The 18223-nt window shown below is 29.4% G+C and overlaps 1 protein-coding gene across 3 annotated transcripts in view; it reads left to right on the top strand.

Moving 5' to 3' along the window:
* The window catches only part of LOC106789570, a 189580-nt gene that overhangs the window by 141698 nt on the left and 29659 nt on the right, over positions 1-18223 (top strand). For all 3 annotated transcript variants that reach the window (XM_014753908.1, XM_014753907.1, XM_014753905.1), the window contains one exon: positions 11344-11415. In XM_014753908.1, coding sequence (XP_014609394.1) covers positions 11344-11415 — 72 coding nt within the window. The remainder of the gene's footprint in view (positions 1-11343; positions 11416-18223) is intronic.

Below are 18223 nucleotides of genomic sequence, written 5' to 3'. Positions count from 1 at the left end.
ATGGTAAGAATTTCACGAAGTAAGATGAATCTTCTCTTTTTCCATCATTTCTCTGGTATATTCTTTAGAATAACATCTGCTCTCGTTTATTCATACTTATTTTCTATTTTTATTTCTTATTTTTCTTCTTCTTCTTCTTATTTAGAAATATTTTTTTTTACAATAGATTACAATCAATGTGTGTTATAAATAAAAATTTTATCGATAGAATAAATTTATTATCATTATTATAAAAATAAATAAATATATATAATAAAATCATTCGTAAGAAGAAAAATGATGGTAGACTTTGCGGAAACGTTTGACGTCAATTTGCAGTTTAAATTGTTCACCATCGTTAAACAACAAATCACTGAGAAAGTCATTCATTTTATAGAATCAGTTAGTTAAAATTCAAAACTCGTAATCGTTTTCTAGCTCGTTTGTAACTAACCTCGTGTCCTATCGGTTCGCATTTCCGCAAATTTCGGTTCGGTTTCCATAAAATTTCGAAACTGGTGCTACAGATTCTAAACCATAGTTATTATAATCCCCCCTTTCGTTTTATTCCACCTCACCTCACTTTATCTCATCTAGACGAATTTCTTCGCTCATTATTTCTCATCTACCTTGAAAAATTACGCACGTGTATGTGTGTACGTGTCTTTAAACAAATGATCCAAATAATTCTAAAAGCCAATTTTTGTAACTGGTTGATTAAAAATAATGATTTCATGCGTAGGATTAACGGGTCATTTTTTTTTTCATTTTTTTTTTGTTTCTAGAACGAACCGTGACTTCTATCTAAGAAGAATAATTATTCGGAACAATGGTGAAAGCTTTGGCAAACGTTTGTAATCACGATGTGTCGTCTGGCGACAAACACCCACCCACCTTTGCAACGACGATGCGGAAACGCAGCCTTCTCTCTTTTTCTGTTTGTCTATTTGTCTTTCTTTCTTCCTCTTATTCATTTTTCTATACATTTTTCTCCCTCTCTTTCTCTCTATTTTTTTTCTCTATATCCGTTTCTTTTCATCTTTAATCTTGGCACGTTTTCAGATTAAATTTGTCCAAGTGTTTTATACGGTACTTCCGTTTTGTAATATAAAAAAAATCTATTCCACTAAGTTTTTTTTCTGTTTCCTTAACTTTCATAAACGACTAATGCAATTTTCAAACTTTATATAATTTTTCTTTTCTTTTTTTTTAACTATACAATTGACAAAGAAAATTATAATTGTGTGTGAAGTGTCACACAATTATTAATGCATTTGCATTTGATTACATATATATATATATTATAATACGTAATAATAAATAATTAATCGAGATTTTAATAAGTGATATTATATAATAATTGCATATTTAAAATAACAATAATAATTTCAATTAAACGTGAAACGAATGCACTTGAATATTGCACGAGTATACAACATGAAGCATATAATAATAGAAAAGAGTGTAAAAAAGATAGAGAAAGGTTGGGCTGAGGGGGGGAGGAAGAAAAGGGAGAAACGCTTAATCAGCAGTGCTAATTAGTCTCAGGTTTTCTACCGTTGGTCGTTTAACTGTTGGCTTAAGAAGAAACCACTGTCCCCCTTCCCCCTTCACCCCTCGAATGCATCTGGGTGCGTTCCAAGTGCACAAATTAGTCGGTTCCGCGTTTGTTCGCGACAGGTTTTAACTTCGTGCTTTTCGGTCTCTGTTACAAAAAGCACACCTTCGTTAATGAGCAAAGACAACTAACACACACGCACGCACGCACGCACACGTGTACATAAGACAAGGTGTAACGGATTATTTTTCTCGATCAAAACTAACGTGAGTTCCTTAACAACCATCCTTGTTTGTTAAACAAATTTTTTTTTGTTATTACAAGACGAAAAAGATATACGAAAAAATATTTGAGTAAAATGATCGATTATTATTTTCTCTTTTGTGTTGTAAAAAATTAATTTTACACATATTTTTATGGGGGCTATGTTGTGTGTGTGAAATTGTAATTGATATTTTATATAGTTTGTTTTTTTTTATACAACTTTGTGTCAATTCGTTTGACGAAATAATTATAAAAATGAAAAGATCATGGAACATAGATTAAAAGTGTTAAGTTTTGACGATGATTTAGGGGCCCCAATCCCCCTCCCACTCCCCCCCCCCTCGTTCAAATAAGCTCCCTTTAATATTTTTTATATCTTTTTTTCCACGGATGACCGGAGATAAATGAATTTTATGAGAATTCCCTCGTGGGAGTGAATTTATACGCGAGAGAGGGTTGGGTCGGTAAATAAAGAGACAAATGATGGTTTTCTCCCTTTCCACCATGAATACGACGGATATTTTATCGCGAATATTTTCTATGTTCTTCACGTATTCTCTTTCTATATACAACAAAAATTCTTCTACGTTTCTCACACAACGAATAAGAGATAAATACAATCCCTCTTTGGTGGGCCCTTACAATCGTCATTTTATTCTTTTTATTCTTGTTCTTATTTTAACCCATCACTACCACAACCCTTCTATTACTTCTCTTCGTATTATCGATTTTCTAACTTCAAAACGAATCTCGTTCTTTATTAAAAGATTATTAACCTAAAGGAAATATGCTAGAACAGATTGAAATTATGCATCATCATCAGTCACCCCTTCTGCTTCCCCCTTACCCCATGAAAATCACGCTGCTATAGTGATTTCCGTTTTCTATCTCATTTCTTTTTATCTTTTTCTTTTTCTTTTTTTTTATTAATATAATAAACGATAGTACACACAACAAAATGTGTTAGTAAATGGTATTAGAGTTATATTTTATTCGTTCGAATATACCCCATATAAAAATTCAAAGTAATAACATTCGACGTACGCGTTTGTAAAAGTTAATTAAAAAATAAAAGAAAAAAAAAAGTGCATAACATTATATTACATTATTATTGCATCATACGATGACGATCGAATCTTTGAACGAGTGGGTCCTTTTTTTTTCTTGTTTTATATTTTTTAATGTAATATAACACAGGCGTACCACGAAAGAGAGAAAGAAAAAAAAAAAAAGAATAAAACAAAGTAAGTGGATAGAACGTTACTAAAAAGCATGATGTAAAAGTCGCTCAAAGTTTTAACGAGATTTCGTTAAGAGAATGAACGAACGAACGAACGCGTAACGGTAGTTTTTAATTACTGTCAACATTTTGACTCGTTTGCTATAGATCGTATAACTTTGTATAAACGAAGCACGACAAAAGCGAATTATTTCAATGATTCGTGTTACGAAACAAAAAGGAATATTTTAATAATTAAAATGTCCAAGTTTGATCATCGTGTCAAATCATTTTATAACAAATAGAAATATAAAAAGAATTCAAAAGAAAATCAAAAAGTAGAAAAGAGAGAAAGATAAACGAACAAAGTATAACACACTCCTTTTATAAATTATTATTATTATTAATTTTTATTATTATTACAACAAGTATATATACGAAACGAATGGGATATTATTTTTCATGTGTTTCATTGTTAACTGAAAGAAAAGGGAAGGCCAACTGGTAAAACTTGACACGACTCGTCCCAATACGAGATGATTATTATTATGATGATGATGATGATGATGATCTGCGTTTCATAATTCTCTTGCGTTCCTATTTTTTTTTTTTAACAATTAATCGATGAGATTTATTTTGGATTTTAATCGAAAAGAAAAAGAGATAAAAGAAATAAGGAAAAAAAGTACTATGGTGTTTTATATTGTTCGTCAACGAAACTATCCAATGACCCAATTGATACCATTTTAGATTTTTATTTCATGGTTTTTTTTTCTTTTTTCCCAAATGAAAACGAAGTTGAAAGAGAAAAGTTTATCGTGAGGGATCGTTTTTTCTTCGGTATTATTTTTCTTTTTCATTATCTATCTTTTTTTTTTTCTCTTTATCGTTTAAAAGTGAACAAGGCCATACCCCTACGATACTCATTCGATATTGTATCGAAGGAAAATCAATTTTATATTTATAGAAAATGTGTATACTTTTCTCTTGGGACACCGTAGCACGTTAATTATCGAAGTTTCAGCCCTACGATTCTTCCCTATAAACTTAGTCCCTTTTTCTTATTTTCTTTTTTTTTTTTCGTCTTCATTTTTTGTTAGTTACATATTTTTTTATTAATTAGTTAACTTTGTCATACCGATTATTCTTCCTATCTTTATTTCTACGATCATTTAATCTGTCAATTAAATAAGACCAATATTAATATTATTTTTAATAAAAATAAATGAAAATGTTTGTAAAAATCAATAATAATTATCCATGGTATAGAATGGATATGATTTTAATTAATATAAATTGTTCAATATTTTTCTCAATTTAAAATAATATTTCATTTCTTTTTGTAATAATACACAACGATACAAATTATTTTTTATTAAGTGATTAACAAATACGCAAAAAATATAATATATAAATCATAACAAATTAAAAAGAAAGAAATATATATGTGAATATCGAATCGCACACGTATTTATTTTACGTAAAATATAACTACGTGAAACGACAAAAGGTAATCTCTTTTTTTCTCTACTGAAAAAGGATAAGAAGAAAAAAAAAAGGGAAGAAGAAGGGAAGTAAATAAACGGGTGTATCGTGCAGATCGAAAAAAGAATAAGAATAAAAAGAAGAAGAAGAAGAAGAAAAAAGCGAGTTCCACGATTCATCTTACCTTTCACCTCCATTGTTCATGCAAGTAACACACCGTAACATCGATTCCATGCGTTTATCACGTATTACGATGAGGTGGAAGGTGATTTCTTTTTTCTCTCTCTCTCTCTCTCTTTGTTTTTTTTTTATTTTTTACTAACTCTTTTTCAGAGTCAATAGAGTTCGTCTCATTATAATTCGCCCACGCAACTACTAACACGAATTCCGATTATTTCTCATAACGATCTTTACTCTTACGTATCTGTAAATCGTAACTTCTTCACTTATAATTATACGAAAATTGATATATAGTACATGTACGGTGTATATATATATATATATAAATATGTATGTATGTATGCCTCGTTAATTATTATCAATTGACACATTTTTTAATAACAAATCGTATCATTTTTATTCGTTAACGATAATAGTATTTTAAGTAATAGTATTTAAGTCACCATTGCACAGGAACGTTAAAAAAAATGAACATTTGTTTAAACAATTACATACAAATTAAAAAAATATTAAAATGAGAACGTTATAATCTTAAATTCTATTTATTACGAATATTATCATCGTTGCACGCGTGCGCAACGTTCGGAAAATCATATAAACAACTTTCAATAAAAGTATGTTTCTAGAGGACAATGACTCAGTCTAACAGGAAACTTTGAAGAGGACGGTACACCTAGCTTTTAAACAACAACAGACACTTTTATCGATTAAGTAACAATTATATTTTCATTCTCTAATACATTCTTTTTATATTTCAATTTATTTTAACACATATATATTGGTTGAAATATTACATTATCTATTAACGTATTTTAAATAGAATATAATTATGATATTATATAGTATTATATTTTACATGACTTTTTTAAACTTGATTTCGTTACTAAACCAATATATAAACATAAAAATTTAGCGATACAATACATTGTTTTAAATCAGTTTTTTGTTAGACTTCGGACACGTAAATTACCACCAATCTTATATTCGGTGTTTTTTAAACAACAATAGACAATTTTATCAATTAATTAACAATTATTTTAATATTCTAATGCACTTTACTATTATTTTAATATTCTAATGCACTTTATATACTCTTTATTTTATATTATTAAATATCATTAAATAATTTAATATAAATTATAACAATAATATTTGTTATATATTAAATATATTATTATATTCATTAATTATATATGATTTTTAATAATTATATTACAATAATAATTAATTATATTATTAAATAATTATTTTATAGCCAATCAAATGCACATACTATTTTTCGAAAAAAATAATTCTCGCATTATAATTAATAATTACTTCTCGATAATTATATACATACATGTTTTTTATAAATAACATAATTTTATAAATGAAATATAAGATAGGATACACTTCTTCAACTAAAGTTTTAACAAAGAATTTCAACTAGATTGAAAAACACTTTACACAGAGACTCTTTGTCACTTTGCATTTGCATATCTATGAGAGTTACATGTGTATCTACATTCTACTTACATACATACTTACATGAATTAGAAACGAGAAGAAGAAGAAGAAGAAAAATAAGAAGAAGTGAAGATAGATAAAGGACTGACCCTTTCTTCGTTCTTACGTTCCCTTTCTTTCTCTATTTCTTTCATTTTTTTGTTCCTTTTTCTCTTTCGTTACGAACTGTCAAACTAACGTGTCTTTAGAAAAAACAAAATCTTCTTTACGTTTGTAATCTATGGGTACTTAAGATTACGTATACGTTTTCTTTTTCCATGAAGTTGTCATCCTCTTAAAGAAATATAATTAAATAAACTCTAATGTTAACATTACTTGATCAAGAATCAATTTAATCAAAGAGATATCTTGAAATCGTATTAAAAAGTATCGTATTTACGTATAGGTATACAATTGACATACTTTCCACGAAAGAAAGCATTCCTTTCTTTAATTAACATACTAATTAAACCCCCTTTCGTGATTTAAATATTAAATTACCTTTTAAATTTCATTATACGATGTCAAATGTTTTATTCTCTTATTAGTTAAAATCAATTTTTATTTTCCTATTTTCATTTAATTATATTTCTTTCTAGTAACCACAAATTAATGATATAAAAATATAATTATAGATAAAAAAATAAATTATTACGTTCTGTGTCATTATTTATCTCTTACATCAAATAAATATATTTCCTAACAACTTCATTTTAGATTTCTGTTCTTTTTTTTTCTTGATATATACGATTTAATTCAAATTATATATAATATATGAATATAATATTATAATCGATAATGAATTTTTTTTTTAATTATAAAAACCTGAATAAGAAAATGTATGCAAATTTAAAATAAGGAACTTTTAAACGACATCGGGGGTCTCGTTTCACTTATACCGAATGATTCCTTTTTCTCATGGGATTACATCGATTCCCAAGATGAAGAAGGATCAAGGAGGGAGGTGGGGGAGGAAGAGGAGGAGGAGGAGGTGGATGGACGTTAATTAAATGGCCCACGTCGATGTGAGACAACTGGATCGACAGTCTTCGTTTCGTTATCGTACAAATCAGAGACATACATCCCACCAATTATTTCTTTCTTTCTTTCATATAGTTTTTTTTTTCTCTCTCTCTTTCTTTCTCATGTCAATGAAATAAAATATAAACGTTGTTGATTAATTATAAAAAATATAGGACACCGTTGTTAACGAAACAAATTATCGAAGTTACTCTAAAAACATTCATTGTGTTTTATTTTAATTAAATTTAATTTTGTTTCTTTATAACACTCTTTTAAAACGTTAATAAATATTTTTAACTAAATAATAAATTATATTTAATTAATATTTAAGTGTTTCTTTTTTCTGTTTTAATATAATTTTCATGTGATATAGGACTCAAGAAATAATAATTAATATAATAATTAATATTACATTATATTTTATATTCATGTGTATGTATCTCCATAGCATAATTTATTGTATTTGATATAAAACAATATTTAGAAAAAGAATTATTTATTGTAGCTGATGTAAAAAAACAACGAGAATAATTATAATGGAAGATTAAAAATGTAGATAATTCGTAGAAAGTATAATAGCATACGAGATTTTGCTTTTTGAATCTGTAATTAATTATTTTTTCATTAGCCAAGGGTGAAAGGGTGAGGGAAAGGAAGGAAGGAAGGAAAGAAGGGAAAATCTTTTAAGCTGATTAATAATCTGTAAAAGTAAAAATATAAAAGGGTCGGAACCTTGGTTGTAGAATATTAAAGTAATCAGTATTAATTACTCTACCTGAGATTTTTGTAATACAGATGGTGGGTGAGTGGGTGGGGGGATATTATGTGTCTATTAAAAAAGTATTATACGAATGGTTTCAAGCGGATTAAAAATTAAAAAAAGAAGAAGATATAGAAAGAAAGAGAGAGAATAATTATAGTTTAAAGATTTTTAATTAATTTTATACAATAAAACGAATCGTTTTTGTTTCAAAGCTAATTTTAAGAGTACATATAAATACTTATTTACGTGTTGTTACAAATACATATAAAAAAAAAACCTCGACAAAGTTTAAATCGAGGTGATCGAAGTAGGCCAATTTCGAGACAACGTGTTACTGGTCGTCCAATGAACAAAAAAGAAAAAAGAAAAAGAATAAGGACGAAAAGCAAAATTCTTTTACCGATCGTAGACCAAAAAAAGAAAAGAGTTGAAGAATTTTCAACGTGTTAGCATATAAACTTTACGTTCCTTTTTTTTTTTTTTTAATCGAATAGAAGACGAGTAGCATACTTTATAAACATGTATACTCTTTTCTTTTCAGATTTTTCCTTCTTTTTCAATTGCTACTAATCGATATATATCCACTTATTTAAAGTTTAGAACATGTCCGTGTCCCAGAACTCGATTGTTCGTTGTTGAATTCGGGTCAAGTGTGTTCCACACTTGGATGAGTATATTTTTATATCGATGGCCTCCTTTTCTTTTTTATTTTCCAACGACTACGATGATAATAACGAAAGGAACGATCCTTATTTTCTTCTCGAAAATTTTCACGAATTTATTCGATAGTGTTTCGTATTAATATTTCATTCCCTCTGTCTCTTTTTCTATCCTTCTTATATAATTATATTATTTTATTGTTTTTCTATTTTTCATTTATATCACATTAAAAGACAAAATGTATTTAACTTAAAACATTGATAATTCGTTCGGAAAATTTATATGTAATTCAATGAATTGTTTCTCTCGTTCAAAAATAAAATTATTAATAAATATGTGTACTAGGGAAATGGGACAGTATAAATAACTAGAACTTTATTTTAATCAAATTAAACGTTTCGTAACTTTATTAGAACTTCTTCAGTAATTGACAATTTTTTATTATTAATTTTATGAGCAATTTTTTGCTTGAATCTTTCACGTCCGAGTGTTGTCAATTGCGTAAATGCTAAATCTCTTTTACGAAAGGGCCCTTGTACATATTTAACAAACCATTTATATATATATACGTATATGTGTTTTTGACATTGCATATGTGTACGTGTAAAAACCTATGCGTTGTATGCGTCGCAACAGCAGTCGCCGGGCTTTTATTCCGCACGAAGTGACACACCTACGTAGATCTTTATTCAGTACCGGATACCTGGATGTTAAACGTGCCGACCTACCGCAAAGCGATCTCGACATCGTGGATTTCCATGTCGTTCGTCTATGGAAATGTCGCTGCTTGTCCGTTTCGTGCGATTTCGTCGTCTAGAAATAAGTTGCAGAAAGAAAGAGAGAGAAAGAGAGATTGGATGTCCAAGCATCGTTGTCTTTCTCTCTTTTATTATTATTTTTTTGACTGTATTCTCTTATCTCGTTGAAAAACCATTCGAGAGAATATCAATTGGAATTTAAAAAATTAAGGAATCAAAAATAATGATTTAATTTGGATAGATTATTGTAACAATTATTTTTCTAATGGAATATTTTTTTGTAGGAATATCTTAGAAAAATTCTCGGTGTAGGATTTTATTTAAATTTGATGTATAAATTATTACGATTGTTATTAAAAATTCGTTGAGATATTAGATTATTTGAATATTGATTGCTGTATGTTATATAAATTCTTTTTAAATTCCACAAACCCCAATGGAAATTGAATTTTAAATTTGTAATTGATAAATATATAAGTAAATGTATAATTACATATATATATATATAAATACTTGTTAGTTTCTCTTTCGTGAAATCGAAATGAATAAGATAGGTGTATTATAGGCACGACGGGATCCTATAAAATCCTTCCCTTTTCACCTCAACGGGTGGTCCGATTCCGAATGCAAAGAGAATCCTCCAGTATGCAACATCTTTGAATTCGTATGCATCGACAACTTTTCTCGTCAAATTTTTCCGCATAATTACACATACGTTTAAAGATGCATCTTCATCCTAAGTAATAGACATATATATATATTATTTTATTTAATCCTAAACCACTATGTTTGTAATTAATATCAATGATATATGGTTGATTGATTAAAACAGAAGAATAATTACTTTTATAATTGAGTTTAAAAAATAATAGTTGATTATCTGTTCTCTATCTCTTTCCATCTTTCAATATATTTATTTCCCACTCTCTCTTTATTTCTTTTTTTTCATGGTGTTTTTTATTTTTCTCAGTAGGGTTACAAGTAAACGAGGTACAACGACGTTATTCCTTGACGATTGAATGGGTACCGTCTGTGCATTCCGTCCACCTCGAAAGTTTTTCTTCCTTTTCTCCCTTTGGCCTCGAAGAACGTCGATGTCGTTCCTACGATATACACGTGTGTGTGTGCGTATGTAAGCTTACATACACGTATACAGGGTGTTTCTAAAATAATTTCGAATAGTTTGGTATATATATCTAAAATATTTGGAAATAAAATTGATTGAATTTTATCAACACCTGAATTATAATTCATTTCAATTTAATAATACCTTTGAAATTAATTTATTTTATAAGTTTTGTGTAACACACTCAACAAAAAAATATGAATTCATTATTAACTCGATTATGTGTGCGTGTGAAGAAAAAAGAAATTGTTTTTAAGAAAGAAGATAAAGTGTGTCAGGAAAAGAACGTACGTTCGCGAGCTCGTGTTAAACGTTTCAACTTAATCACCCTGTATGCAAGTATACACACATACACACACACGAAATAAAGAACGCGTTTCTCGTCGCGGATGCTGCTTTTTCCCGACGAAACCTTCATTCATCCAATACGACGATACGATCTCATTGAGAAAATCGCAAACGTCTCGTTCCACCGATGCCGGTTTAATGAACGTCAAGAATTCTTTTAAGAGAAAAGAAAAGATACTCCTATCTATCTATGTATATATATATGTAATATGTGTCTATGTATGTATATAAGTACAATGAATATAGGAACGAGAACATTTCTTATAATATTCTTGTTACTCTTAGACAAGTATATAACAAATAAAAGAAAATGATTTTCTCAAATGGTTATAATCATCATTCGTGTATATATATATATGTGTGTGTATATATGTATTTAGTAACATACGTGAGTTTAAAAAGAATCAGATAGAATGAGAGAGAAAATAAATTGTTTATTCGACAAGAAACAAGTCCGATGATAGATTTTTAATCGTTCATTTTTTGCTTTCGCAGAAATCGAAGCACAAGAGGCTTGCAAGTGGTTACGTGCTGCTGGTTTTCCTCAATACGCACAAATGTACGAGGGTGAGTATATCTTCTTCTTTTTTTTATTATTTTATTTTCTTATATAATTAATTATAAAATACACTGTTAATATTTTCATTGACAAATTTTTATTAAAAAGAATTTAGACACTGTGTGTATCTACGAACAAAACGGATATCCCTTTTTATCAATCAACGAAATGGAAACCAAAAAAAAGAAATGCTTAACGACAAAGCGATAAAAGAATGAGAAATTTAATTTTAGATTAAACAAAAATCTCTTAAGTGTAATAGAAAGAAATGTCAAAGGGGTGTCTCCGGCCATCATTCGTGTCTTTACATTTCTTTTTTTCATTTCATTTCCATTCGTCTTTATTATTTTCTTTCTTTGAATGGTCGACAATGTGCAATTAAAATGTGACTTCTGAGAGAGGAGAAGTCGAGAAACGAGTTCATCCTCTCGTTCTCATTCCATTTTCTTTTTTCAACGATCCTAATTCAATTTCTTTTACTCAGGAAAGAAGAAAAGTGGACGGGTGGTGAAGGGGGAAGGGTGAAGGGGTTAACAAAAAGATAAAGAAAGGATGTTGGATAAAAGTGTGTTTTATTTCTAACAGAGAAATACTCAGGTTCCTTTTTTTTTTTTTTATTTTTACCCCTTGTTCAACCAACCCCCAAGATTTGTATCGTAAAAGAATACCATTGGTTGATAATACTAGAATAATCTTTAAGCTATAATCATAAAACGATCGGATATGAAAACCACGTTTATCTCGTGAACGAATCATCATTGTACGTTAAAGTCAAACCTAAGAGTGGAATAAAAGGATGGAGACGTGAGTTTTTAAGAGAAAGGGTTTAAGGTAAAAATAGTAAGCCAGTTTTCTTCGTAAATACTTTTCGTATATTATTTTTCAATACATAGATGCATTTTTAAGGAGTAATACGTGATCAGACTAGCGTGCACCATTTTAACTTTGGTTTTTTTTTTTTTCTTCGACGAAAAAATCACTCGAGAATTTAACCCCAGTCGTGGGAGTGGAAGGGAGAGGGGAATATCGTAAATATATAGGTACATGTATTATATATTTGTGTATACGTGTATATATGTATGTATGCATGCATTTATGAAAGATTTTAACAGAAGCAACGAGGGTATGGGGGATACAGAAGGATTTGAGAAAAAAAGAAAAAAAATTAAATAAAAAAAAGAGAGTTAGGAAAGTGTCCGGTTTCAGGATTCTTTTAAAAGAGAAAAATTGTGACAAGGAGAACAGGCTGCTCCAGTATGAGATGGACCACCAAAGGCGAATCGATACGTAACGGTCTTTTCGAACGTCAAACGTGCCATGAAACGACACAATATTATTCCCATAATCGTTTTATATATATATCAAAGGAACAATACTAACGTTGTGCGTTTATAATTATTCCTAACTAATCGGGTGGGGGGAAGAGAATATCGAAAAATAAAAAAGTCAAGATTTCAAACTTGAATTTCGAATATTATATTAATTATTTCTGATATTATATTAATTATTTCGAATATTATATTAATTATTTCGAATATTATTTCTTACAAATAATGATTTTTAATTTATTTATATTCTATAATATACAGGTGAAGAATAAGAAGAAAGTGAGAAGAATAAAAATAAATAAAAATGTTAAATAATTAGAAAAGATTTTTAAGAAACAATTGATTAAAGATTTACGTATAATGTATAACTAATATATACACATGCATACACATATATATATATATAGGAATGACGCTAATAAGGTGCTAACGAGCTTGGTGTGTCCAATACGTGTGTTCGTTCATTCGTTTGTGCACGCTGGTGCACACAACGTGGGCAGGAACGTGAGCAGGAACGTGAGCTTTCGTTGTGTCAGTGTCAGTGTAATTGTGTTGGTCGTCCTGAGCTATAACGAATGCATTGTTGGTGGACGTCGCGACAAAGGGCCCATTATGAGATGTATTAACATGTTCGGACGCATCACTGAACGGCTTCGTAATAATTTACTCTAAGTTTGACTCGCACCAATCCGATCCGGCACTGCCCACGTGTCGTTGTTATTATAATTATATTATTTTTATGTTATACGCTTCTACAAATCATTTACTAACACACATACTTATTTTAATATAATTAAATATAAAATAATTATACTCATAAGAATTTGATTTGTAATGGGAAACGTTTGTTTCAATTTCTTTACTTTTTAAATATTTTATCGTATGTACCTGCGTGTATGTGTACGTGTGTATTGTATGACGTAATACATTCCGTCGTTGTTATATTTTTCCTTTTATTTTTATTATTTTTATCTTCCCTCTATTAAAATCGTCCTCTCTTTTCTATTTTTTTTTTCTTCTCTCTTTCTCTCTTTCTTTTTATAATTCTTTTTTTTATTTTTTTCCCCTTTCACACACCCATATTCTTGGCTTTCCCCATCAAGGTTAAATCTCGTAAAAGGTTGCTCGCTATTGTTTTAACACGCGATCGATCACGGTCTATGTTTATCCTTATAATTTATATCGACCTAACTTGCATCTCTACTCGTCGTGCAGATAATTTTTGTCTATTTTTTTTTCTCTTTTTCTTTTTAAGAAACCTTTTTTTAATTATTTCACTTTTTTTTTTTTTTATTTATTTCACTTCTTTTTTCTCCTGTACGCAAGATATAAATAAATGAAATTTTCATGAACGTGAGATGATAAACTATATAGATCTCGAATAAAAAACAGATATATGTGGTATGAGAAAAAAAAAAAAAGAAACTTAGGTCGCATAGTTTTTCTTTAAATTTATTAAATAAAACGCGTGAGTTAAATTTTGCGTTAAATTATATGAGTAACGTGATTCATTTTGTATAGAAACGTTATAGTATGTAGTATTATCATTACTGTCTCGAGTGCATGTTTAAAAAAAAAAAAAGAAAAAAATCTATAATATTATACATCGTGTGTTTCGAGATATCATTAGTGTCAACTTTAAGAACTACGACGAATGATTATTTCATTTGTACAATTAACTCAGAACTAATAATATTTCGAACGGGCGTTAATACAATGATTAATAACGTGCCTTATTTTTTTTTTCTGTTTCAAAAGAAAAAAGATAATAATGTAGTTCCAGATCAAATTTTCAGAATGTTGATTGAGATTTACGCAATCTTTATTTTTTAGCTTCCTGTTCTTTTCTCTTGTAAAAAAAGAAAATTTCAATAAATAAAAAAAAATCTATTAAAGATGATGGATGTAAAAGAGGTGAGACTTTATTAAATTAAATAGATGATGAAGATCTATAAATATGGCTGAGTTCATCGCAAAACGTGTAGTATAAAAAGTGAATACCCATTATTCTATGTTCTTCGTTCGATAAGAAAAAAAAAAAAATGAAAGGCTCGAATGAATCAGCGTTAATGTTCATCGAGAAAAATCTTACGATCTCTTCATTTTCGCAATTATATTATTATTATTAATTATATAAAAGTATTAAATTTAATTTTATTAAAAATAGTAAGGAATATAGAAAAACAAAAAGATATATTAGTATCGTATTATAATATATTCGAAGAATAATAATAAAAAGAATAAGAATGAGGAAAAGAAATAAAAAACGAGATATTAATGATCCTACTTAAAAAGTTATTAAGGATAGTTAACGAGATTGTCGATAAAGGAAAAAGACCAGATCCCAAAAAACAAAAAAATAATAAACTGTAGCTAGATGTTTGGTCATATCATCAATTTCTCTCGTGTCGTTGCGAAACTAATCGTTAAATGCGTGTAACTAACATAAGCTGGGAACATTGCATCATTGCATCAACAACAACAACAACAACAACAACAGCAACGAAGAAGAAGAAGAAGAATAAGAAGAAGTTAGAAAAAGAAAAATCACTAGTCACGGTAGAAAGATGGTCGCCTTTCCATTGGCTCGTTAACTAAAAAAAAAAAAAAGAAACAGGTAAAAGGAAGGAACGAGTGAGAGTTCGAAAGGGTCTACTAACCCAAGCCTTAGTTTGACGACGGTGACTAAACGTAAAACGTGGCACGATCTCTCAAAGAAATAGAAGGAAGGAAGGAGAAGGGTTTTTTTTATGAAATTTCATGGTCAAAGCGTGAAATTCAATCGAGAAGAAAATGTAAAAAAAAAAAGAAGAAGAAGAAGAATATTTATCGTATCAAACGTTTCAAAAGAAAAACAAAAAAACAATTTGTATTCTAGGTTTGGGAAAATGACATCGAAATGTTAGGAAAATTATGAACCTTCGTCAGGTGGTTGTCGTTGTCATCATCATAATCATCATCATCATCATTCTATTCTTTACTATCTTTAACAACTTGGCACCCAATCAATTTATAGTTAGCAAAAATTATACGAGAAAACTGTTGCCAAGATTATTTCGATTCGGTCTGTAACTAAAATTAAACATGGGCTACTGCTCCTAGTTTTCTTCTTCTTCTTTTTATTTTTAATTTTCTTTTTGATTATTGTCGTCGTTTTCATCGTGGCAAAAGTCACGATTCACGAAATCGTCGAGGTTCGGAAGCACGTGTGAACTCTTTTCCCGTTTCTTTCGACTGCCATTGGCCCCTTGGAACGATGCCCATAAAATTTTCTTTCTCTTTCTATCTTTCGACGAATATACGAAAGATGGAAAGAGAAAATTGAGAGAGAGAGAGAGGAAAGATCTTACATCCTATCTCTGTCGTACTTTCTTTACACATTTGACATCGTTACTTTTCTTTCTTAATTCAATACGAAACCCACAAAGTTTATTACCTACTTTGTTCATTTTCTTTTTCTTAAATTATATGAAAGTAAAAGAGTATTACTAGTATTTCTACTAGAGCTAGACAATCTGTCTACTTTACTCGGAATCATTTAAAAGAAATCATAGTTGTATAGAAATGAATTTTTCATTAATTCTCTTTCTCTCATCATTTTAATTAGTTGCATATTGAAGAAACTTAATATCACATTGAAAGTAAATTTTATTTTATTTTATATCTTAACAAAAATTACAAAAGATAATCACCTTCAAATTTGTGACCATTTATAATAGAAATTATCGAATTTAAACTATCGAATAATTTAAAATTACTTTGTTTGTTTGTCTTTTTATCAAAATGAAATAAATTCGACCCAGTTTTCCCATTCATAACATTACGCTTTTCGAAAGATTTATGGGTATACAAATCAATTGGGTTAAGGTTTTTCCTCTCTTCAATCTAATTTTCTCTTAAGTGTAAATTCTAATAGATATATATGTGTGTGTAACAACAACGCGATGTACTCGATGATTGTTATTACGAGCACGGGGATCGTTCTCAGTTCTGTTTTATTTCCAATAGCAAAAGCTACGGGGAGTCCTTCGATTTTCTTTTCTTTTTTTTTCAGTTTGATATCGTTCGAACAAATGGAACACAATCTGTGTTGCTCCAATTACGATAGTTATTGATGTATTATTTTTAAGAAGATTCTATTACATTTTCCTTGAAACATTGTTTAAACATTAAACCATATTGTAATAGTATTATTAACGTTCAAGGTTCTAACACCATGCAATTCGATTTGTATTTATTATATCATCCATTGAAATATTCTGCATTCTTTGTCTATGTTGTCTAACAATTTGTGTTCTTCTCGTTTATTTTTCTAAATTAATTCCGTTATATCTCTCTCTCCCCCATACACACATACATACACACCCTAAGACCATATTAAATAACAGGGCATGTGGTCGGCATAAGCCGAGCTTAGGATGGCACGTAGGAACCATTCTCGGGGTCAACGATTATTAGTCATCTTTCAAGTTCCAGTGAAAATATGGCGCCAATGTTTTCAACCCCCTAACTCCCATCCCATCCCACTCCACTTAAACATCTTTCGCTGATACTTTGTCCTTTTTGCCTATTTTTTTTTTCAAATATTTGACAATTGACATCTTAATATAACAGAAAATATTCGAACTATTTATCAAGTTAACACCATTTTCTTATTTTTTTTTTTTTCAAAATACACAAAGAAAAAAAAACAAGATTAAAATGAACAATCTGATCTTGCACGAGAGTATGCATCATCCTTTCGCGATTTTAAGTTCACTAGTAAGTTCGATATTAAAACGAGAAATAAGTTAATCGTACACCTTTCTACACCTAAGAAGAAGAAAAAGAAGAAGAAGATGCAAGTGTACGGTGCATATGTAAAATGCATTTGTATATACGGTGCATCTATATAAGACGGTAGAACGCCTTAAGCTGATTAAGCCGTTTCTTCTCCCGACTTCGAGAATGACTCCTTCCATTTTCTTTTTGATCGTTCGCGAATAATTTTCTCTCATTCTTTCTCATTCTCTTTCGTTTGCATTTACCACCACCACCACAATCATCACCATCACCACCACCATCATCATCACAACTACCACGAGGCCTTTCCCCGTTTCGGCCGCGTTCTCGCGCAAAGCGAACCCCCATGACAAAGTAATCTCGAGTGAGATAAATTATTCGTTTGGTGCAACGCGAAAATGCAAATTCGAGCCGGTGGGCGAATGGCGGCGATTTATTCGCGAGCGAAAAGATACTTTGCCGGCGTTTAAAGGCGTCCCAATCTTTCTTCTCTTACCATCTTTTATCCTTTCATATATATATATACCCCTACACGCATATATATACAATGTAATACATAAATGTCTATATGTGTACGAATGTATATACATATATGTATCTATATAAATATGATCATATATACTTACGTATATATATTTCTTTATTTCTTTTAATACATATAATAAATACGTGTACTATGCATTTATTTACATATGTATTTATGTAT

This window comes from Polistes canadensis, unplaced genomic scaffold (assembly GCF_001313835.1).
Source record: "Polistes canadensis isolate GaletaPanama2010 unplaced genomic scaffold, ASM131383v1 scaffold_191, whole genome shotgun sequence".
Taxonomy (NCBI): Eukaryota; Metazoa; Arthropoda; class Insecta; order Hymenoptera; family Vespidae; genus Polistes; species Polistes canadensis.
The sequence above is the reverse complement of the archived record's forward strand: the minus strand, read 5'-3'. Positions and strand labels throughout refer to the sequence as shown.